The 23,548-nt window shown below is 43.8% G+C and overlaps 1 protein-coding gene across 1 annotated transcript in view; it reads left to right on the top strand.

The window, feature by feature from the left end:
* Positions 1–23,548, top strand: part of MMP24 (matrix metallopeptidase 24) — a 45,683-nt gene that overhangs the window by 10,981 nt on the left and 11,154 nt on the right. The window contains exons 4-5 of the mRNA XM_033075057.2: positions 428–732; positions 18,008–18,169. Of these exons, the coding sequence (XP_032930948.1) occupies positions 428–732; positions 18,008–18,169 (467 nt within the window). The remainder of the gene's footprint in view (positions 1–427; positions 733–18,007; positions 18,170–23,548) is intronic.

Below are 23,548 nucleotides of genomic sequence, written 5' to 3'. Positions count from 1 at the left end.
TCAGAACTTTGGTCATATATTGGCCGCTCCTGAGTATAAGCTGCATTTCCAGGTTGGGGCCAAAATTTTGGTCAAAATGGTGCGGCTTATAATAGTGAAATTACTGTAATTTGCTTCTTTTTTTTTTTTTTTTTTTTTTTTTTTAAAGTTACTCAGCTGTCTATACCCAGATTTGAAAGGTTTTTAGGAAGTGATCCAAAATCAACCAAAGCATTATGAAGCTTCTTGTTAATAAATGTAGACTTCAGATCAAGGTGGTAGTTCTGTTGGTAACTTTCTTTTTAACAGCAAAACTGCAAAACTTTGCATGCACTGAGTAGTGTCTGCAAAAAATTTGCCTTTGGAAGTTGAAACTGTGTGACTATAGAATGATAAGTCTGAAATGTATTCCGCAAACTGAAACATCCCTTCTTTCTCATTCCCCCAGTGTACACAACTACACCCCCAAGGTTGGCGAGATTGATACAAGGAGAGCCATTCGTCAGGCCTTCGATGTTTGGCAGAGAGTGACACCACTTACCTTTGAAGAGGTTCCTTACCATGAAATTAAAAATGACAGAAAGGAGGCAGATATTATGATATTTTTTGCGTCTGGTTTCCATGGAGACAGTTCTCCCTTTGATGGAGAAGGTGGATTCCTGGCTCATGCTTACTTTCCTGGACCGGGAATTGGAGGCGACACTCACTTTGACTCAGATGAGCCATGGACCCTGGGAAATTCTAATCATGATGGTAAGAATGCAGGTCATTTTTGCCAGCAAGGTTAAGTTGGATGCAGACACACTGACAGGCTTTCAACTAGAAAGCATTTGCCTCGTGGAGCTTTCACCTCCCATACAGTGGTTCAGATACTTTCTAAATATGTATTCTGTCTTAAATGGGAAAATAATATTATTTGTTTGTGCATGGTGTGAATTTTAGGAGTGAACAGAAGAGTGTGTCTGCTGGCTTCTTATATATATCAAGATTTGGGCCTTAATTGCTATAAAAACCACAACTCTGGGAGGGAAAAGATGAACATAAGAGCATTGAAATACTTTCCAAGGGCAATTAAAGTTAGTTGTAAGGGTGAATAGAAAGTTGAGAGTGAAGACATTTGAATATCAATTTGTTTTGATCTATATTTGTTTTCTCACACTCTGGAGTTCCTTATCCTGTCAGAGTTTGCAGTTGGCTGATTAGTTAAGGGAGACTCATGATTGGGACAACTGTTTTTAGTCTTACAAAACATGAAGAGTTGCTTCATTTTATAGCTTTATCTTTCTCTCTAAAGGCAGTGAGCCCTTTCTGTTCTGTTTTCAAACCTTCGATTGAGGATAGTGATGCCTTCTAAAAAATTTAGGCTGATGATCAGAATTCCACAGTGGCCTCACAAAATATCTTTGCAATTTCCACAGTCCTAATGGTTTGGGAAGAACAATGTGTCTTTAAGCCTTTATGGATTCAAAATAATGTTTTGATATTTTGATAAGGATTAAAAGTTTATTTGGACTGTTAATATGTCTTGATTTTTAAACTACAGTAATTTCACGACTATAAGGCACATCCTTTTGACTAGAATTTTGGCCCGAACCCGGAAGTGCGCCTTATAGTCTGGTGTGCTTTATATATAGATAAAGTTCGGAAATTTGCCAACCCAGAAGTGTGAGCCGCGAGCCGCAGGGGGAGCTGGCAGGGCCGCAGCAGCCGGGTGGAGGTGGGGCCATGGGGCCATGGCTGATGGGTGGAGGGGGGGCTACGGGGTCACAACTACCGGGTGGAGGCGGGCCCACGGGGCTGCAGTGCTGCGGCTGACGGGTGGAGGCAGGCCCATGGGGCCGCAGTGCTGCGGCTGACGGGTGGAGGTGGGGCCGTGGTACCATGGCTCCTGGGTGGAAGCGGGCCCGCGAGGCCATGGTGCCGTGTGGAGGAGGGGCTGCGGTGCCGCGGCTGCTGGGTGGAGGCAGGGCCGTGGCCAGCAGCCATGCGGGGGGGGCCGGCGGCGGATCCTCGCTGCCAAAAAAAATGTACCTTATAGTCCGGTGCGCCTTATAGTTATGAAATTATTGTACATAAAAACAGCAGTGGCGTTGTGCCCATGATGCCTAAGGACGTATGCAGAGGTGATGTCTTTCTTTAGACCAAAGAGTGTGGTTTGAAAATCAGAAAAGCTTTTAGGCATACAAGCCACCTTTGGCACATGAAGTGGTGTTCTCAAAGGTCATGAATTGGTAATTGAGGGGCTGGTGTGCACTTTGTGTAAGAATTGATAGAAGAATTGAGATTTCCTTTTCAGAGGATGTCACCTGTGCATTTGCTTTCAGATTAATGTGCTGCATAGATTCGGCTGCACAGGCTCTTTTAAAAAGTCACCAGTGAGGATATGGAGAATGGTGGGGTTGTATTTGACCATTCCATCTGCGGGAAGTGTTGATGATGGAAGAGGAATTTCATGTTTTGAGGGTGACAGTGGTGAGGCTGTAGTCAGAGCATTATAGATGTGTTGTGTGAGGAATTTGTCTTTGCCTGTATCCGTATCTTTGGTGTGCAATTGTGAAGGTGTCCTGCTTCCTCACTGGATGATGCAGGCATCTTTAGGAAGGGGTTTCCTACTGTTTCACTATTCCTTGTCACTGGAGCACTCACTAGCTTCAGGTTCTCACCTCTGACATGTTCTATTTGAAATGCTTTTAGCAGGTCTTGAAGGGCTTCTTCTTGGTCAGAGGTTTCCTGCTCAGTTCACTGTCAATTTTCATTGAAAATAAGGTATTAATGGCGACAATGATTTTTCTGTGGCAACAGAGTTGATCAGTCCGGAATTGAATAAAAAAACCCTACCAGTAAATCATTAGCAAAGCTCTCATTTATTCACATGCAAAAGAGGAACTGGTTTGACCATTCAGTATCTGTTCAATGATTATAAGAGTCTTGAAATAAGAGTGAAGTAACAATGATATCTTTACATCAACCCACAAAATATCACAGTGTAAAATGTTCTACTCCTGACAAGAATGTGTATTAGTTGAAGGGAAAATTTGAGCAATCTACCTTGGAGCTCTCTTAGCCTCACAATTGTGAAGGTACATCTGTCAGCAATGCGGAGTGCTGAAACTGGTACCATCGATCCTTAGAATATTTTGCTGCCTTCTCACCTGTACAGTTTTATTATATTCCTGTCTGATCTGAAGCTTTGTTTTTGTGGGTCTGCGTTTGTTACACTGTATTGTGGCACCTGCAGTGGTCCAATCCCTCTGTGTTTGGACACAGCTGTCACCCCACAGAAGAGCTGTTTTGCAGTCTTCACTAGCAGTACAAATTATATGGATAAAAGTGAAACATTTCCCATGAAATTTCATCCACTCAGGAAAAATAAGAAAGATTTGAGCAGATCTTTCTATGCAAACAACCATCTCCAATTTGTACACAGAGAATGTAATAGCCTATTGATGAAAGCTTCTGTCTTGTAAAGATGCCTTGTGGTAATTCACTGGGGTTATTGACAACTCTATCATCCCAGCTAGGGTATAGTTAGTTGGGATTTATATACTCATTATCATTTTGCATTGTTATTATTGTACTGATTTTGCCCTTGTGGACAGCCGCTACCATGTCCCTTGAAATTATCGGTGTAATCATAATAGCGGTGCTGCTGTTGGTTGTCCTCTTGAGCCCTTGGTAACAGGGGCACATGCACCAACTATTTTTTTAATATTTAAATTATTTAAATTATTTATATATTTATGTATTTATATTTTTTTAATATATAATATTCTGTTTTCTTCTGCTGTGAAGGATGACCCCCTGCATAGGCTTTCAAAGTGAGTGCAAAGTTTCTTTTCCCCGGATATTAGTTACAGTTCCACTCAGGCATTCGGTTTCTTTAGCTGAGTAAGACTGTACTTTTGATTTGTAGTTGCTGATTTATCCTCATAATTGTACTGGCTTCTCTGGAATTCTCATAAGCAGACTGTGGAAGATCAATTTAAGTACAGTAATTTCACGACTATAAGGTGCACCCTTTTGACTAAAATTTTGGCCTGAATCCGGAAGTACGCCTTATAGTCTGGTGCGCCTTATATAAGGACAAAGTTCAGAAATTTGCCAACCCAGAAGTGCAAGCTGCGAGGGGGAGCGGCCCCGCAGCTGCACTGGGCTGTGAGGGGGGAGTGGCAGCAGGGCCATGCTGGGCTGTGAGGGGGAGTGGCCCCGTGGCTGTACCAGGCTGTGAGGGGGGAGTGACCCCGCGGCTGCGCAGGGCTGTGAGGGGAGAGTGGCCCCGCGGCTGTGAGGGGCAGTGGCCTCGCGGGGCCGCGGCAATGGGGTGGAGGCGGGGCCTCAGCCAGCAACTGCGCAGGGGGTGTTGGAGGTGGATCCTCGCTGCAAAAAAGAGGTGCTCCTTATAGTCGTGAAATTACTGTAATCTTATTATGAGGATGGGATAAACCAGGTAGGAGGTTGAACTCCTGGAGCAGCTCTTATTAACTGGGGTCCTGGGATACAGAATTCATTTGTTTTCTGGTGATAATGTTGATGAGAGCAGTTGGAAGCATGAAGCAGAACATTGGAGTTTGGAGGAACCAAGTCAAATCAGAGAAGTGATGCAGCAAACAAGATGCAACCGAAAAAGAAGCAAGAGTAGAGATAAATCACCTACACAACCGCACACGAGGAGCAGCTGGCATGGTCACAGTGTTGGGGACTGCCCTCCTGTTTTTCCTGGAAGGTGCTCTTCAATAGGAATGAAAGCAGCTGTTGGCCTTTACCTAGTCACACACTTGTTAGGCTTTGGTGTCTGGCACATGGAGGCAAATGAAGCTGTGTTTGGAGTTCCTGTCTTTCAGCAGGACCTGGGGTGCAGCTGCTCCCTGGCCATGGGGCCCCTCTTGGCTGCTCAGATGCAGCATTTGGTCAGCACAGGCTCAGTGTCCCAGCCACTGGTTCTGTTAGAAGAAACACCAGACTTTCCTCTGCTTTCTTGAAGTTTTGGATATTTTTTACTTGAAATGTGCTGTAGAAAGGGCCAAGCAGGCTCTGAACTGCCCATCTCAATACTCACAACACTGACACATTCCTCAGGCAGCAAAAGCCTTAAAGGGGGTGAACAGACTTGGCAGTGCTGGAATCTCTCTCTTGGCACCTCACTTGGCTCAAGCATAGAGGTGATGCATTAAATACATTATTAACTGGCCAGCCTTTATGTGAAAATCATAATTATAGATGTAGGTAACTCCAAAAACAAGTTGAAAAGGAATCCTGAGTGGCTGAAACTTAGTAGTTCTGTCAGTTTAAATATCCACATGACATATAACGGCTCTTACATACCTCTGACAACTCCAACATTTGTTTAATCCAGGTTAATTACGAAAGTAAATTTTTATCTCCAGTTTAACATTACAAAGAGTATTAATAATAATCCCAGGCAAATCTCCCTCCTGGTGTTTTAAAAGCAAAAATACATTGCTGTTATGCATGTTGCTAACACCATACCACTAAATCTGTGGTGTCTGTCAACCCCCTGCAGGTAGATTAGAGAATCTTTTTAATAGTAAAGTGAGGTAAGACCATACTCTGCCAGGGATCTCTGGATGTTTTTTCTTTCACTATGCCCAGAGTTGATCTCTAAGACCCTCCCTGTCATCTGTTGTCATGTAGCATTGTAGGTGGGAGTGTGCCCAGGGCAGCCACTACAGCTCCTTCAGGAAACACCTGCAACTGAGGAGTTATATCTGTACCAGCTCCAGTGTGGCTCAGCTTCACATCGTGTGATCATTGTACAGATCGCAGGCTTTATCCTTCAGTGCCTCTCTGCCACACCTGTACCAAGTTTTCTCTGTAAATGTAGGATAACCACTGCATCAGCTTTTTAGATGTTGGCAAGAAGTGCTGAGCTTTGCTAACAGCAAATAAACAGATTTTATCATTGTTCTAAGTGAGTGTGTCCCCCACAGATCCCAGTGGGTTCCTGCAGAGGCTTCTTTGGAAAGCTTCATGTTCAGCTTCTGAGAGAAAGCCAACCAAAAATAATGGCAGAGTTTGGAAGACACTGGCAGAAACAGTACAGATGCTCAGATCACCTTCGGTTAATTCAGTGCTAATTCAGTGCAGGAACTTCTGCAGAAGCTCTGGAGGAAAAGGGGTTGCACCACCTTTGGGAAGGTTTTGTCAGCCACAGAGGAGAGGAACTGAACAGCTTTTTCCCTGTGATTCTAGTACAAGGAGTAGCATTGTTTCAGTGGACATCTACCTGAACAGCAGAGCAAGCATTCCTGGAGTCATCATCTGGACATGGCATATGTTCAGGAGCCTGACCAGCTTCTTCGGGACAACCAGATGTCTAGGCTGACAAATGTTAATATTCAGCAAGGATCTCAAGGAGAAAATTTTGGTTGGGGTAGCTAGTTTTGGAGCTTACTGACAGCCTGTTTGGGGGAATGCAGAGCTTTAAGCCGACATTTAATCTGCTGATCAGTGTGTTCAAAGCACTGTCTTCGTGGCAGGTTTACTGTTTTCTGTCCTGGTAATATTAACATCACAGACCTTCTAGGTTCTTTGGACATTTGTATCCCTGTAATCAAGATGAAATCAGGGGGAACTGGGCTTGGTCAACATAGTGAGGAGGAGGATGGGGAGGAAGCGTCTAATAGCAGTCTTCCACCTGAGGAGATAGTAGAGAGAGGAGGGAGGCACACACTTCTTGGAGGTGGAGGAACAGAAAAAGGAACAAAAGGCAAGGGGCAGAAGCTACAAGAAAAATTCCCCCTGGGGTGTAAGGTAAAAACTTCTTCACCTACAGAGTGGTAGAACTCAGAAGCTGCACCTGGAAAGGTTGTGGGGACTCCATCCTTTGAGACTTTTGGAACGTGGCTGGATGATGTCCTGAGCAATCTGCTGTAGTTCTGAGATTAGCCCTGCTTGAAGCACAAAGTTAAACTTGGTGGCTTCCAGTCATGCCTTTCAATCTACATTTTTCCATAATTCCTTATACTGCCACAGACAGAATTGGAGTTCCAAGAACTTAAAAGCAAATTGTAATTACAGTAATTTCATGATTGTAAGCCGCACCATTTTGACTAAAATTTTGGTCCGAACCCAAAGTGCGGCTTATAATCAGGTGCGGCTTATATATGGACAAAGAACGAAAAGTTGCTGTTTTAGTTTGGAGGACAGGTGTCTGCTGAGAAAGGCAGGAGCTTCTCTTTGAAATGGAGAATGTAAACCCCCTCCCTCCAAATTATTATAATTTTGAAATCAAGGGGCTTTCAGGCAAAGATATGGGAATTAGGAATAACATTTCTTTTCTATGGAAATTAGAATAGAAATACAGTACTACAAATAAACAAACTTCAAACCCTGACAAAGTCAGCCTACAACCTGACACCCTGTCAGGCAGGGTGTTGGCAGCAGTCCCATTAAATGGTGGTTGCAGTCCTCTTACAGTGACAGATGTGATTCAGTTGGAGCAGTGCTCCTGTAGAAGGTGCGGTTTCTCTCTGGAGGTCCAGTGGTGATGTGGAGAAATCCGGTTTTCCTCTGGCGTCCAGTGGAGAAAGGGGCTACCTTAGTGTCCCAAAACCTCTGTTTTTATCTTGGTAAGAAATGTTGGGCTCTTCCCCTGGCTGGAGCAACTTCCAAAGGGATGAAGTAATTTTATCAGTCACACAGTGGGACTCAATGGGCCATTAGCAGGAAATGACTGGCTGGAGGAAGGATGGGTTGTGAAAAGATAAAGAGCAATGCCCCGACTGGTTTCAATGGATGGCCCATTAGCAGAGTATCTGCCGTGGAGATAAGGATCACTGCCCCCACCCTCAACAGATGGTGATAGAATAGATACCTTTTATCACACCCTGTATTGTAATGTGTGGCTTATAATCAGGTGCGGCTTACATGTGGACAAAGAAGGAAAAGTTCCCGACACCTGGAAGTGCAGTTTATAATCAGGTGCGGCTTATAATCGTGAAATTTCTGAGCCATAGAAAGGTATTCAGCTCATAAAATTCTCTGTTTCTATCAGCTAGTTCCCTTCTAAAAACAGGACTGTTTAATATTGAAATCTTCTGTGAGAGAGGACTGGTGATGCTCACAGATGCATGTACAACAGGCAATATTTTTTGCCAGCTGTTTGATCCTTTTGAAGAACCACCTCCAACTGTTGCTTTTTTTTTCTTTTTTGTGCCTGAATGTACGAGGTTTCTGGAGTGCTGACTTGACTAATCCTATAAACATAGAATGTATGTTAGAATATCCAACAGATTCCCATTAAAGGGGATGTATCAGTAGGTTTGACTTTTTCTAGGTAAATACTAGTCATACAATTCTTCGTTATCAAAAACTTCCAGGTGTTTCCAGTCATTTTGGAAACATGGCTGGGTAAACATTATTTATCCTATTTGTCTTGTTTGATTACAGTTGTGATATTTTGTGGGGGGAGGGAACTAAGATGAATGTTGCTTTCTTTTTGTGTTTGAAATTTGTACTGGCATCCATTTTCCTAGGTTGACTCTCTACTGTCAGCTTGTTCACCACTTACCTTACTTGTGCAAGTGCAGTGCCTGCTTGGAAAAGAAAATACACCTTAACCCCTGTACCTTCATCCAGCAAATTGCCAGAACTTGCAGTCTTTTCTCCTCGATTAATTCCGATTTCCTCTGTGTCTTGCCTTGCTTTGTCTCATTTCTTTCTTATTTTACCACTTTTTCTCATGTTAATTTTCTATGGAAGTACAGAGAGCAGTCTACAGAGTGTGAGTACAATGAGTAACACCAGAGAACACATGTAATTTTTGTGCTGTTTGGCTGCTAAGTAGATTTTAAATTTTATTTCTTTGATTTCTTAGATACAGAACATCTCCATATCTAAAGAGTTTTGTTCTAACAAATGGCATTTTGAATCCGTCATTATTTTTCAGGCTTTTGACACTGTTGTTGAAAATGATCATCAGAGTTTTCCAGTGCAAAAACCAGAACTGCTTTGAAGTTACTCTTGTGTCCCTTAACACAGAAAACCCAGAAGACTTTCATATACATGTTGGAAGTCAAGTGAGGCATAAATTGTATTAAAATATCAATTTATTCTCTCAGGCCTTTTGATGATACATCACTAGGTCATGCTGTTGCTCAGTACTTAGTGCATTGCTGACCAGTTCAGTGTTTAATCTCCAGGACAGACCTACTTAACACTGGTTTCATCCTGTATCTGCTTGGAGAGAGACTCGTTTACCTAAGCCAGAGCTCTCTCACATCCTATGCTAATGCTGAACAGATTTGAGCGAGGATATAGATGCATGATTTCAAGACAGCTCGCCACAGTAAAAGGAAATCAAATCAGCAATTCAAATCAGCAACAGTTTGAGATTACACCCCTGTCCTGTCAACCTAAAGGAGAACAGAAGAAGAAGCCCATCAGCACACGGGGAAGATTTCTGTCTTCAGATTCTCCTCTCCACCCCTGGACTGCCTCTCTGTAAGTAGTGCATTCTTTTGGTGTGTTTGCTGTCATTCTACAAACAGCAGTGGCTTCACAATGCAGGCTGGATTTTAAAGCTTGGCAGTGCTAGTTAGTGATTACAGCTGAAAATCATTAATAAGGGTAATCTCCAAATTCCAAATTTTTGAAACACTGTACTTGTAACAAGTACCTGATGGTACTTGTCAATACACCTGATATTACAATGTTCTTTAAAGAAAAATGTTGTCCCATTGCATTTGTTAGTAATCATTCAATACACAGAGTATGAATATAGTTTCGTAGGCATTTGGAATCCTATTGATTCATGTATAATCGAAGTAAAGTATTTTACTTCTTTTCACAGAGAATGAAATACTCTGGGATTCACAGGAAAGAGCCAGTAAGGATTAAAATGATGTGTCATTCCCTTAAAAAGGAAGAAAAAAAAATCTGTGAAAAAAACCAGGTCATGACAATCAAGGTGAGCCAAAAAGTCTCTTTTTATCACTGTCCTTTGTAAAGCAGAAACTGATGATGTGACATGAGCCAAAACAGAGCAGTGTCTTTAATAAACTTGCAGCATTCCAGTTGCTGATGGAGGGAGGAGAAAAACAACAGGCCATCAGGAAGAAAAAAAAAAGAAAAATAGAGCAATTATTGAAAAGAGTTAGCAGGTCATCACAGGCAGAGGTGGATTGTAGCATCAGAGGGAAAATGGCACCCAATACTCTGGATTTTGACATCACACTCAAACAGCAAACTTGGGAATTGCTTAAATTACTTTCTTTTTTCCTGTTTCTGGAGGAGAGCTCATGGTTTGAAAACAGTTTGACCAGTACTGCTTTCTCTACACAAATCCACCAAGAATATGACTCTGAGGGGGAGATCTCTTCCATCCCAGCTCTCATGTCTCAGTCTTAGTCAATCTTTACAGCCTGATCAGGAATTTCTGTGTCAAGGGGCACAAAGACAGAAAGTCTCCTGTTCTAGAGAACTCCCTCTCTGTTGCACATAGCTGCTCTCATAGCTTCCAGAACAACACTTGCTCTATTGCCAGCAACAGGAATTATATATCACTTCAACCTGATGGGCAGGAAAGGATTCGAAATATCACAGACTGGATTGTCCACACTGACTGTGCCAAGGCCTGGGGTTTTTTAGTTACCTTCTAGTGTTTTCGCACAGCTGGGTCAGGACTGAATTCTGTCAGTAGACCCTGATGTATTTAAATATTTTAAAATACAAACAATAGCTCCTTTTCAAGACTGATGGAATGAAAGTCATATCTACATTTTGTGTTTCTGTGGTTTTTTTTTTTTCTTTACTGCTTTACCATCTGTTCTACCAAATTCCCTGCTGGTACAGGCAAATAGGAATTTTCATTTTGGGATTAGTAATTATTTGATATTGAATTGTTTATGGAATTACAACCTACATTTGTGAAAGATGGGGTCAATTTTTCAGCAGAACACTCAGTCAAAACACTGACTGTCAGGCTGCTGAGCTCTGAAACGGCATGACTGCCCCTTTCTCTGGTTGCCCACTCTGTCAGTTTTGGTCTCACCATTCCAGACCATTAGTTTGTATTTTTCCTCTGAATTTCTACAGGAGCTTGTCCTCATAATACCCTCTGTGCATGTCAGATAAAGCTTGCACCATTAGTGAAGTGTATAGCACAGCTACCAGCCCTGATTTGCATGCTGTCTTTTGGGCAATAAAGACAACTTACCTTTCGTGTTGGTAACATAATGTGTTTTTTTGTCCTTCTGCAGTCCCTTGCTCTCATGGGGATCAGTTTAACAAGGCTGTGGTACAGTTGCTGTTAAAGCTGCAGATCACTCCTTCTTTCTCCAGGGAAGTTGTTTCAACACTTTTCAGAGTTTTCATTAATTCCTTAAAAAGCAACATACATGTTCATTGCTACACGTAAGAATAAATGCTTATGAACAAAGTAACACCTGTATTTCTTTTTAACATATATTTTCTTCCTTTCTAGATAGAAAAGCAGTTTTCCACAGAATTCCACAGAGAGGCATCAGCCCTTCTTCAGGGTCTTCAGAAGATTGAAGCTTTCCTTGAGCAGAGCATGTTGTGGAGGTGAATGGAGGAGCACAGACTAATCACGTGTTCTTCTCTTGGGCAGGTCAGACCTGCCAGGTCTGGAGATGCAACAACCAAGGCATAGCTTAGAGTAGCCCTAAAGCTTCTTTAAGTTGTGCTTGGGAAAGTGTTGTCTCTACGTGACTGTTGAGGTGGAAGGGATCATTTTAGTGTATTTAAAGCATGTTTAATTCACACCATCTCTTCTGTAATTACCTGAGGCATGCTATTGTCACACACAATCAATCATCTGACTTCTTCAGTATCATTCTTACTTTAATAAAATTTCAAAATATAACCTTCATATGTCTTTTTAATTGTGTCTGAGTACACTGCAATATGTGTGTTGGCAGAGTGATACTGTTAATAAAGTGTAAAACTAACATGACAAACAGCAGAGATTCAGTCTCTTTTCTTCTGTTAATCAGATATGCAATGTTCTTTGTACTTCTGTTGTCTTAGAAGCTGTGTCCTGGATTTGCAGTCCCCAGTGCTTTGTGCTCTCCAGAGCCTACCCATGTGCACAGCTGTGCTCAGGGATAAACACTGATGGCAATAACTGGAAACTCTGCCCTAATGGAGTCCCTGTAACTGCTGCTGCCAATTGACAGGGATTTCAGCAGGTGGCTTCGCTGTCCTGCAGGAATTATTCAGTGATTTACTTAGCCAAATAAAGCATTTTGGTGTGGATTTTCGTAGTTAAAAGGAATGACAACTTCACCAAAAAAAGTTCTCTCGAGGTGTCCGTTGCCCATTGAAGGTTTTCTCCAGAGGAAGATTCAAATAAAAAAATCCGGAGGGATGGAGTTTGGGAGTTGAAGGAAGTTCATAGATAAATGGTTTGTCTATGACTCCAGTGTTCTTGGTGCTGTTGCAATAAAACCTTGTGTTTCTTTACTGTGCAGGGAAAGACACAATGTTACAAACAATTTGGGAGTCCTTTCACCAAAGATCTGGGTTTGATGTGGGATTGTATTGCAGTTTATTTAAAGTAAGTTAGCTCATCTGGGAGCACACCAGCTAACGAGGTTTATCCTGAACACAGATTGGTTTTAATTAAGAAAATTCAATTTAAACCTATGTTTCAAGGTGTATAGAGCTATTGAGCTGGATGTAAGGTAAGCAACGTATTCACCTGGTGTATTCACCATCATGATAATGGAAGATGCTTTTATAGTGCTGTAGGTGTGTCCTCAGTTGTCATTTTCTGTGGTGATAACATTGTGCTGGTAAGGAAAATACAAAGCTAAATTAACTGGTTTTTTGTGTTTAGCATAGCAGGTCAAACTATTTTGCTCAGTGAGCTGACTTACTCCTGCCAGTTTTACAGGATCATCCTCTTTCTGGTGCTCACTGATGGACTTTGGGCTGCCTCCTGAGAACTGGGAAGGAGGAAGGCTCAGGCAGATCTCTGACCAGACCTGTTTGTTTTGTACAGATGGTGCAAATGAGCAAAAACTGTAGTATTTCTCTTGGGACTGTTTCCTCCAAGTACAGATCCTTCTTAACCCTACTGTCTTACCCAGGTGCCTGGGATACTCTGAGTGCAAGTTTTTGTTGTTACTTGGTCTTGGGGGAGTGGGTTGAGCAGGAAATTAAGGAGCTGTATCCCATTGCCTGACCTTTTTTCCATTGCAAAGCATCAAGCTAGGCTGTTAGTTCTCCATCTGAATCTTGCTCCAAAAAGGTGGACACTATGGGGAAAGCTGTTTGGATGAGAAGTGTGGAGAACTGGGAGGTGAGAGACCTTTCTGTATGTTCAAGAACCAACAGAAATAATGTGGGAGGTACAAGGTACTTTCCAGACTCCTCCAGCTCAGCAGTGAATGAGAACAAAGAGAGCCCTTACAGCTCCAGGCCAAGTGCAGTGGGAGGAGAGAACCACATTGGCAGTTTTACACCTTGATATTTTCAGAGCAAATCCTTGCCCAACCTTTTAAAAGGAAATGAACATATTATCTTCCATGCTATTGAATTTCCTACCATTAGCAAATTAAAGGGAACTTGTTGCTTAACAATATTGATATCAAGTGACCCTTCAAGAGAAAACAGGATGATGAATCCAGAGCTGGATTTTTGGGAACTCTGGGCTTCTGAAATGGTCTTAAGACTTCTTTCTCCCATCTCCTCCTCCCATGAAATGCTGTCTCACTTGTTCTCTGAGAATGATGTAGTTGTTTCAAACCTGGGACTCCCTTAGACTGTACATCAGGATGGAGAAAAGAGATGCCAGGGGCATGCTGGAAGGAAAACATCAACAGTTGTGACTGGGAGGAGGCTGGAATAGAAAGATGAGGGGATGTCCTGGTTTAGGGGACAGTATTGCCAGAAAAGAAAAAGGCAAGAGCTTTTTCCCAAAATGGAGAATGAAAATTCCCTCCCTCCCAGTTTACTATAATTTGGAAATTAAGGTATTCTCAGGCAAAAGGTATGGGTTTAGGAATAACAGTTCTTTACTGATATATCTGCAAGACAAACAAGAACAACATCAGCTATGAAAAGATCTGTGACAAAGCAGAACGAAACTCAGTCTCAGTCTTTTGTCCAGGCAGACGCTCTTCTCCTCCGCACAGTCCTGGTGGAGCAGGGCGGAGTGGCCTTTTCTCTTCTCTCAGTCGCAGGAACTGCAGGAGCAGGCAGGAGGCAGCGGCAGGGGGGTCCCAGGTGGGAGAAGGGTGAAGGAAAAGAACCTCCACTCACCGTTTGCATCCCGGTTCTCAGCACTGTTCTCAGAAGCAGGAAGCTGGAGCAGTGTCGGAGTGCAGGGCAGGTCCCATCGTGGAGAAAAAAGAACCTCTCTCCTCTGCATTCCAGCCTGCGGCCTTCGAGAGCGAGTGGCCCTTTGCAAGGACAAAGCAACTTACAGCTGTTCATTCCCACCCCCCTCTTTTGTCTTGAGTAATCAGAAACCAGGGAGTTGCCCAGCTAGGTTCCTTTAACATGCTAATGGAAAAAAATTTCTCCACCTCTCCCCCAGCCCCCAAGAGGGGATTAAACTGTGTTGAGAAATTTTTGGCCAGGGCAGGGAGCAGAAAGAGAGGGAGCTCTGTGTGCTTCTGCCATGACTGCCTTTCAGCAAAAGCAGATGAGAAGCAACCACAGCACTGAGAATCAGGGTACTTGGAGAGAGCTAAGAGGAACTTCTTGTCCTGCTTTCTGTGCAGGTCAGTTCATTTTCTAGGAATTCTCTTGAGCTCTACTTCATCTGCTCCAGGCACTGCCCTGCGTTTATCAGTGCTCTGGTTCAGGTTCACTCTGGGCATGAAGGAAGAGAGCTTTCCACTCTACTGTTGACCTGCCCACTGTGGCTGTGCTGGAACTGGGACAGTTAATTTGAGAGTTTCTTACCCCTAGTTGGAACAAAGTTTCCCAACCAACATTTTCTGTGTTCTGTGACATCCGCACGCACAACTGCCAGTCAGAATGGTGATTTAAAACTGGACAGCAGCAGGTGTTTTCCTCAGCTGTTTTTCCAGGAACAAGTATTTCCAAAGCATAGGTGGGAAAAGGTGTGTTTCTTTTCCATAGTGGAAGAGCTGGCTGGCCTGTGCACCGTGGTGGTTGAGGTACTTCTTCAGAAATGCGTCTTCATCTTGCTAATCAGCACAGAACTCTTACTGTTTGTCTCGCTGGTGATCAGGTAGTGTGAAGATCAGTGGCATTCTTGGCTGCAGTAACCGTGAGATGGAGAAGTTCAGGATACGTGTCAGAGGAGTTGTGTGAGATGAGTACTGGCTAATACCTTGATGAAGTGACATCAGAGATGCAACAGAGTGCACATTAAGCAAGTTTGAAGATGACAGGTAGTTTGAGGAGTGGTTAATAACACTGCCCAGTGATGCTGTCATTGAGAGACCTCGAGAGGCTGGAGGAACAGGCTGACAGGAGCCTAATGAAGGTGAGCGAGGGGAAAAGCATAGCCCTGCCCCTGGACTGTTGGTGGCCCAGGGACTGGGAAGCAGCTTTGCAAAAAAGGACCTGGGGCTCCTTCTATGGTTGTCAGCAAGTTGAACATTAGTCAGCAGCACAGAAGGCTGACAGCATCCAGAGCTATCTCTGGAAGAGCATGGGCATCAGGTCAGTGCCAGAAGGAGATGATCCTTCCTTCCCACCTGGCACATCTGGAGCACCCTGTGCGCGGCTTCCCAGTACGAAAAACTTGACATTCAAAACCTGACAAGATAACCTGCTTTACTTGACCTTGATTGAGCTGGGCATTGGACCAGACAACCAGCAGAGGTACCTTCCAGCCTCAACCTTCCTGTGAGTCTGTGAGGTTCATTTTCTGCCTGTAAAGTGGGCTGGTGTTTATTTTGGACAGAAACAAGTGATTGAAAGCTATTTAAAACTAATTTAACTTAAGATAGTGCCTGATCTTATACTCCTGATAAAGGTTTAGCACATAGAGGCAAGTCACTTCCATAGATTTTTATGTAAAGTTACATAGAGACAAGTTCTAGACCTGCTGGCAGCACAAATACTGCAGATACTTTAGCAAGGAGGAAAATGCCACCAAGGGAAGGTGAAGGAAGAGGTCCTTGAGCATGGACACGGCCTGTGAGCCTGTGATGAGTGATGAGCAGAGTCTCATGAGGTCAGCTCTGTATTGAGTGGCCTTTACTGTGGAATTCCACATGTGAGTAGTTGTGGCAGAAGTGAAAAATTATGCTTTCATGAGCATTTAGGTGATACAAGAGACTAAATCCATTCAATTTTGCAAAAGGACATTGAATCTCTGAATCCCATTTGGAATCTGGGTATATTTTCTAAGTTTGAGTGTTCTTGAAAACCTGTGAAGAATGATCAGTCCTCCAAACTTTACCATAAAAATGCTTCGTGGATTTTATACTATGCTGTTGGACATTGTATTGACTTGTTCTGCACACACTAAATTTTTCAGCAAGAGATGAGAAAAAATTACTAACTAGGTCTCCATTTGAATTTCCGAAATACAAAAATTCTAAAATTTTACATAAATATGTGACTGTATGTGTTTTTGGCTGTATGTGTTTTTTAGACAATTGTATTTGAAAATTTATTTGAAATGCATTTGTATATTTTAACATGTCTTGCATACTCAGGTGCTTTCATCCTCCAACTCAAATGTTTAGCACATGTAACCGTTTTGGGGTGGTATGTGTGGCTGGGGCAGCACTGTTTGGTACTGACCTCAGGTATCTTCAGATGCTGGCAAAGCTCCCTGCTGTGGAGGCTCACAGATCCCCGAAACTGCTTTGTCTTGTTTTTATGGGTAACAGTGAAGCAGTAAAAAGTGGAGATGGTTCTGTGTGAGTCTGTTGCAACTCCTGTCTCAGGAAGAGCTCAGCAAAGAACTGAGCTTTGGTACCTCCAAGGCAGGTGCAGTTGGAGGTGTGAAGAAGGTCTTGGGAGAGGCTACAGAGCAGCCACTGAGCTGCCACTGACAACTGATTGACAGTGTCTGACTGCAAGTGCTCTTGGTTTCTGCCTTGCGAAAAAAAAACCAAAACCAGAGGAGCCCAAATTCAGGCAGAATTGAAGACTCAGACATTTTACTGCCGTGAGGAGACCCTTACATCAGTTCTTGCTGGCTGTGTCTCCATCCCTACACAGCATTGCCTGGGTGACTTTCCAGTGCCCTTATGGAGTAGGACATCCACGGACCACACTAGATCAAAGAGATGAGGGTCCCAGGCCCGTGGGACTGAAGAGGAATGTGTGCCTGTAGAGTTAAAGGTACTCCTACTTGACAATGCTCCCAGCTTCTGCACCAGACAGGGCTCCTCCTTTCTTCCTCCGTCAGTTCTTTCTTTCTTCTGTCTTCCACCACTGGGATCCAACCCAACCTTTTCCCTGTGAGGGGCTGAGGCAGAATGGAGCTACCTGTGCTCAGCTCCTGCACATATAGCAGTGCCAGAGGTTCAGCAGCATAAAAGCATGCTGAGGAGCCTGTGCTGGAGGAGATGGGGCTGCCCACATGGGACAGTGGGTGTTATCCTTGTCTTCTCTGTCCTTCCTCCTGCCTTGCTAAGTGCCTGCAAACCTCCTCTATGATTTGTTGGTCCAGGGCAAATCAGAGCATGGCATCAGAGGACCCTGAAGGACCACAAAGTGCTCGCCTCACCACTGATTAGCAGACAGTCTGTCCTCTCACCTTTCCTGGCAGCACATAGATAAGGAGCCAGTGGTATCACAGTGACCATTTTGTTGGCCATTTTCTGTAAATTCTCTACAAAAGAGTCTACAGTCAGTATCCTTTCACTCCAGGCACTGCCTGTTTTACCTGTTCTGGGGCTGGCAGCCTCTGGCCCATGCTGTGACAATGGCTAAAGGCTGTGCAGACTTTTGGGGCTAAAACCATCTCCAGGAAATGACCCTGGCACTGTGGCCTGCTGTTCAGTAGGAGAGGAAAGCATTTGCTTTTGGCTTTATGGGCAGCAGGGGTTTGGGATGGACAGAGGCTGTGGCTGTGTGCTGACCTAGCTGTGTGTTCCTCCCACAGGGAATGATCTCTTCCTGGTTGCAGTCCATGAGCTAGGGCATGCGCTGGGTCTGGAGCACTCCAATGATCCCAGTGCCATCATGGCTCCTTTCTACCAGTACATGGAAACACACAACTTCAAACTGCCCCAGGACGACCTCCAAGGAATTCAGAAAATCTATGGTGAGCAGCCCTGCCTACTTCTTTATTTACACCAAGTCTGAGCCTAGGATGTATTTTGCAATTAGCGCCCACATGCCTGCAGATGTTGGGCTGCATTTCCTGCCAGAGCTGAGTGGGGAACTCTTAAAAGCCCTTGATCCAGGACTGAGTACCAGATGACTGCACAAGTCAGGATAACCAGACCTCTGTGATCCCACTGCTGCTCCATCCCTCACTGTGTCCCCAAAACAAGGAGTACTGCAAAGTGAAAACCAGGCTTTGCTGTGTACCCAAGGTTTGTCCATTGGGAACAACCAGTGCAAACAAAGGAAAAAAATGCAAAGAGCCTGGAACATCAAGGAAAGGTAGAAAGTATTTATGCACTCTTTTTTTTTTTCTTTTTCATTATATATGAGGTAAGGGAAAGAAAGTTTGAATCTGCTTAGGGAACACTTTGCTTCTTTTAATCTCTAGCTGAGCATGTTGTACAGTGTATCCCATGAAGATATTGGGCAAATAGGAAAATAAAAAAGAGAGAGAGAGAGATTATGGGAGAAAACCAAGGGACTGCAGATGATGTGGTGCCATGTGATGGGATCATGGATACCAGGGTATGAGCACAGGAACTCACAGAACTGTTGGCTGAAGGAGACTCTGAGAGCAAAGAGAAATCCAGGTTTTAGGAGCTCAAGGGGAGTCTGACACTAATGGCCACAGTTGTGGAAAATAAGTTTTGTCAAACATTCCTGATTTAATTCTTTGTGGAACGTACAAGTTTGACAGAGAGAATGCAGCACAGAGCAGTTGTGCTATGTAACTGTGCAGCTAAAGTCAAATATTAGCTCCCAGAAAAAGAAGAGCAGATATTGTATGAATTAAAGGTGAAAAAATACTTGTAAGGTGATTGTCAGTGGGAAAGCTGGTGTTTCTCAGGGCTTGCTGCAAGGATTGGTGGCAGGCCTGACACTAGTCAATGTTTGCATCAGTAATCTGCCAGTGAATTTGTAATTGCTGCTTATAAAATGTGTGCCAAGATCTGTGAAGTTCTAAAGCAGTGTAGCAAGACTTCAGAGGTCTAAACTGCATCTCAACTGTTTGAGTCAGGTATGGTGTTTGTTTTCTGTGACTGGATTGAGATTTGTTTGTTTAAGTGTAGATGCCTGGAAAAGTCTTTCTGGGCTAATTTCTCTGACTGAGGAAAAACCAGGCATTTGTAGAATGCAATCCAGCCTCAGTGTGAGGCAGATATCCAAGTAAGGTCCAAAATGTAAAATAAGATGGCTTAAATTACATTTGTGGATCTCCTTATTTATCATTACCAGGGTGAAATTGCATGTTAATTGTCCTATGGTATTATTTAATTATGAATATGTTAACATAGTACATGTTCTGGTACTCAGGATAGCAGAGACTCTGGAGGGTTTTGAAAGCCAGTGCTGGGGTAGTCAGTGTTAAACTTTCATTAAGTAATAGATCTAAGTGTTAGCTTTTGAAAACTGCTAAAATGCCATTATGCTGTTTCTGTTTTGAAAAGTTGTTTTAGTTCCTGTGAACTTTGATTAATCAGAAGGGAAAAACCCATAATTTATTGTAGACAGTGGAAGTATAATCAAGAAAAAATGACTGGTTTCTCTTCAGACATGTTTTTGGAAAGGGAGCAGATAAGGCCTTTTGGGATTCAAACCAAGATCAGCAGGGGCTGAGCTGTGCCCAGCACTCCTCAGAACGGGTCTCCCTCCTGCAGCAGGGGTTTTTCTTCCCCAGGAAGAATTTTCAGCCTTTGGTACAGAGTTACAGTCCAAAAAACAAAGTTGAATTTAAAATTAGGTTTTATGCTTATGTTTCATGAAGAAATTATGGAAAACACAGGTGATGTTTCTCCATGGAACTAATGGTGAAAGAACAGAACCCTACATCTTATCTTAAAAGAGAAGGGCCTGCTGAAATACCCTTCTTGTAGCTTTAGCAGGAACATTTGACTAATGTATTTTATTTTCTCAGTGCCACTCTGCTTTGTTGTGCCTTGGGAATGCCAAAAGCCCATCTACCAGAGAACCTTTCCAAAACCCAAAATCTCCTGCTTTCTTGCTGCTTTGACATTCTCTGCAGTACAGCAGCATGCGATCAGTGTGTATTATTTAGTAACCTACTCTGCCAAGTCAGACACAGAGCCACTGTCTTGCCTATAGTGTCCTTTTAAAAAAATAGTTATAATCAAAACTTCAGATTTTTCATTCCACTGAAGAAACAAAGAACAGAGGCTCTACTGAAGCGTAAGTCCATTTTGTCTCCTTCTGAGAATGATGCATTTCAAATGTGGTTTATATTGTATCTGTGTTTATCCCTTAGTAAAGAAACACGTCCAGGTCTGTCATATAATGATTTCAAAATTTTTAATTTATTTTCTGCTGAATTTATTGCAAAACTCACCCAAAGAGACAGTAGGTGATGTGAACTCTTGTTTGTACTTCATGCTGATTAATATAAGGCCAATGTTTAAAATGTTACTTCCATTTTGAGCCACTGAGGTCAAGGCCAGCAGCTCTCAGTGTGACAGAGCTGTAACACAAGTCAGCAATATTCCCATATCCTGAGAGCTGCTTCCTGTAGCAAATTCCTTGACAAAACAAGGAAATAGCAGGGCTCAACTTTATGTGTGTTTCTCAGAAGGATATCTTCCTCTGTATTTATATGCCTGTTTAATTCCTTATGGAAGGAATTAAACTGGAAGTGATACCAGTTTGCAGGTCCCCTGCATATCCTGTTGAGTTGCCTCTTAACTTTGCAAGTGTTGAAGCCAGGGCTGCAGGGAGCTGTACTGGAGGTGGAGAGAGGAGAGATACTTAGCTGTGGCTGTGTCCGAGAGCCTGAACAGGTCACTCTGCAGCACTGTTCACCCTGTCCTGGCAGGAGAGTGCGGACACGTGGGGCTCAGGGTTCTCCCAGGTAACAAGTGACAGCACAAAATGAAACAGCCTCAAGATGTGTCAGGGGAGTTTTAGGGAAAATTTCTCCATTAAGAGCATGGTCAGGCATTGGAACAGTTTCCCAGGACACTGGTGGAGCCACCATCCCTGGTGGTATTCAAAAAATGTGTGGATGTGGCAGTTGGTGACATGGTTTAGTGGTGGGCTTGGCAGTGCTGGGTTAAGGTTTGGACTTGATAATCTCAGAGGGGTTTTTCTAACCTGAATGAATCTGTGATTCTGTGATTCTTCATGTCCTGCTCTCCGTGCTGGCTTGCAGCGGGAGATGAAGCAGCCTCTCATGGGGAGTGACTCTTGTGACGCTGTGTCTGTGGAGCAGAGGGCTTCACATATTGTACAGGGAAAACTCATGTCCACGTGGCTGGTTAAGCCTTATCATCAAGGGCCTTTCAAAGCCTAAGGTCACAAAGGGGAGATCTCCTAATCACTCAAAGGTAGACCAGATCATTAACCCTGGACACAACCTCAAAGATCTGGGTCATCCCAAATATCATTGAGGAAGTCTTAGCCTAACACGTCTTTCATGCAGTTCAAGAGAAGAGATCCCAGTTAGTGCAGATGCTGCACCCCTGAGGGCTGAGGTCCAGAGTGGGTATGAAAACCACTCCAGCCCCTGGCTGAGGAACTGGAACAACACCAGCTCTGACATCCAGGAACAGGGATAACAGGGCACAGTGTCCATGAGAAACTAGGACCTTCTGCTGGCCTCACCCCTTCAGTGCAGCAAGCACTGGTTCCATAACCTCCCTCCACTTTTCTCAGTGGCAGCCATAGAGATTCTTGTAACCTACAGACCTTCCCAGGGTCACTTCTAAACTACACCTTTGTGTGAGATGTCTTGTGAGGAAACAGCAGAAAGCCCTGGTGGAGAATTGCCATGTGGTGACACTGCACTGTGAGTGGGACCATCGGAGCAAGCTTTCCTGACATGTGGGACCTGAAAATGTTCTCTGAATATGTCCTCTTGGACATGAGGAAGAAGTAGAGTAACATCCAAGACCTCATCTGTAGAAGCTTCAAGATTTGGGACTTGTGGATCCTTGCCCCATGGTACAGGAGAGGGGAAGGAAAATGCTTGACAATCAGGAATCTGGAGGGATGTGCCCTGGTGCCACATCTCTGGGATGTTGCAGAGATACCAGACACCCTCTCTGTGTTGCATCACTTCATTTGCACCTTTCCTCCTGTCCACAGACTCTTTCAGCAGGAAACACCAGACTACACCTCAGGTGCATCCACAGAGCCTCACTGTATGCCAGGTTTTCATTCCCACTCCTCTGAAACACAGGGAGAACCAGCCTGGTTTCCAGTGCTGTCCTTGGGCTCCACCTGACATCTGGAGGACTCTGCCAAAGGGGAGGCTGAGAGGGAGCCCATCTCTCTTGGGAGCTTTCTCAGCTGATGGAAAAACACTGTTTTATGTCATGGCTGGGCAGGAAATACTTTTCTCATCCTACAGATTCTTCTGAGTGTAGAAAAATGTTCTGTTTTGCCATGGAGCAGATGTCAGACTTCTGAAAGTCTTTCCAGAAAGAAATTGGAGCATCTTGCAGAGCCCAAACCTCTCATCATTTACCTGCCTAAGACTAGGAATTTTGACCCAGTTTTCTGGCATCCAAAGCAGAGAACCCAAGTGCAAGGTGAATAACCTCATTCCAGAACCCAGGAGAGTATTCCTCTCTGGGAATGATGTCTGCTGTGGATACATGTCTCCCAGGTGAATGCTCTATCAGCTAGGGGGCAGTTGTCATTCAGAGGAGAATGTCTGTGTGAGAAGGGCTTGAGAAACTCTTCCTGACACACAGTGATGATCACAGGGGCCTTGACTGTTGAACCATTGTTCTTTGAGTGCTGGGGCTTGTTCTGCACTCTGGCAAGGATCCTGGCTAACTGGGACGTCTTAACTTACTTTAGCCCTTTAGCCCTGAAGGCTGAGCCCAGAAGTGCAAAGTGCTCTATGGGTGAGTTTGTCAAGTGCGTGAGGGAAAGGAGTCCTTCCTGTACTTGGAGTTTTGTGGACAATGTTTAGCCCCTGAGATAGCTTGTTGGCAGCTGTGTCATGTAGTGTGAACAGATGTCTCTCTGAACTGCCCTGGAGCCTGCAGAGCAGCCAGGTGGGTTTCTCTTGCTCTCCCTGGCTCCCTTGGATCATAGGCTTTGATTGGAAGAAGGCAGAGGAGCCTTGCCTATGTAACTGGACAGCTGGTTCAGCGCTGCAGAAACATGCTGGCAACTTAGCTTTTTCAAACCAAAACCTCCTATGAGTTATTCAAACCATAACTGTAGTCTGGAGGATAGTTTTCTTCTTGAGTGAATATTAAGAAGATAAGGACAGGCCTTTGTTTGCAAATGGATGGTTCTCTCTCCTGAGCTGATCCAAAGCCTGTTCTATGCTGGCAGGCTTGGGGAGCTG

The sequence above is a fragment of the Catharus ustulatus genome, chromosome 17 (assembly GCF_009819885.2).
Source record: "Catharus ustulatus isolate bCatUst1 chromosome 17, bCatUst1.pri.v2, whole genome shotgun sequence".
NCBI classification, from domain to species: Eukaryota; Metazoa; Chordata; class Aves; order Passeriformes; family Turdidae; genus Catharus; species Catharus ustulatus.
The sequence above is the reverse complement of the archived record's forward strand: the minus strand, read 5'-3'. Positions and strand labels throughout refer to the sequence as shown.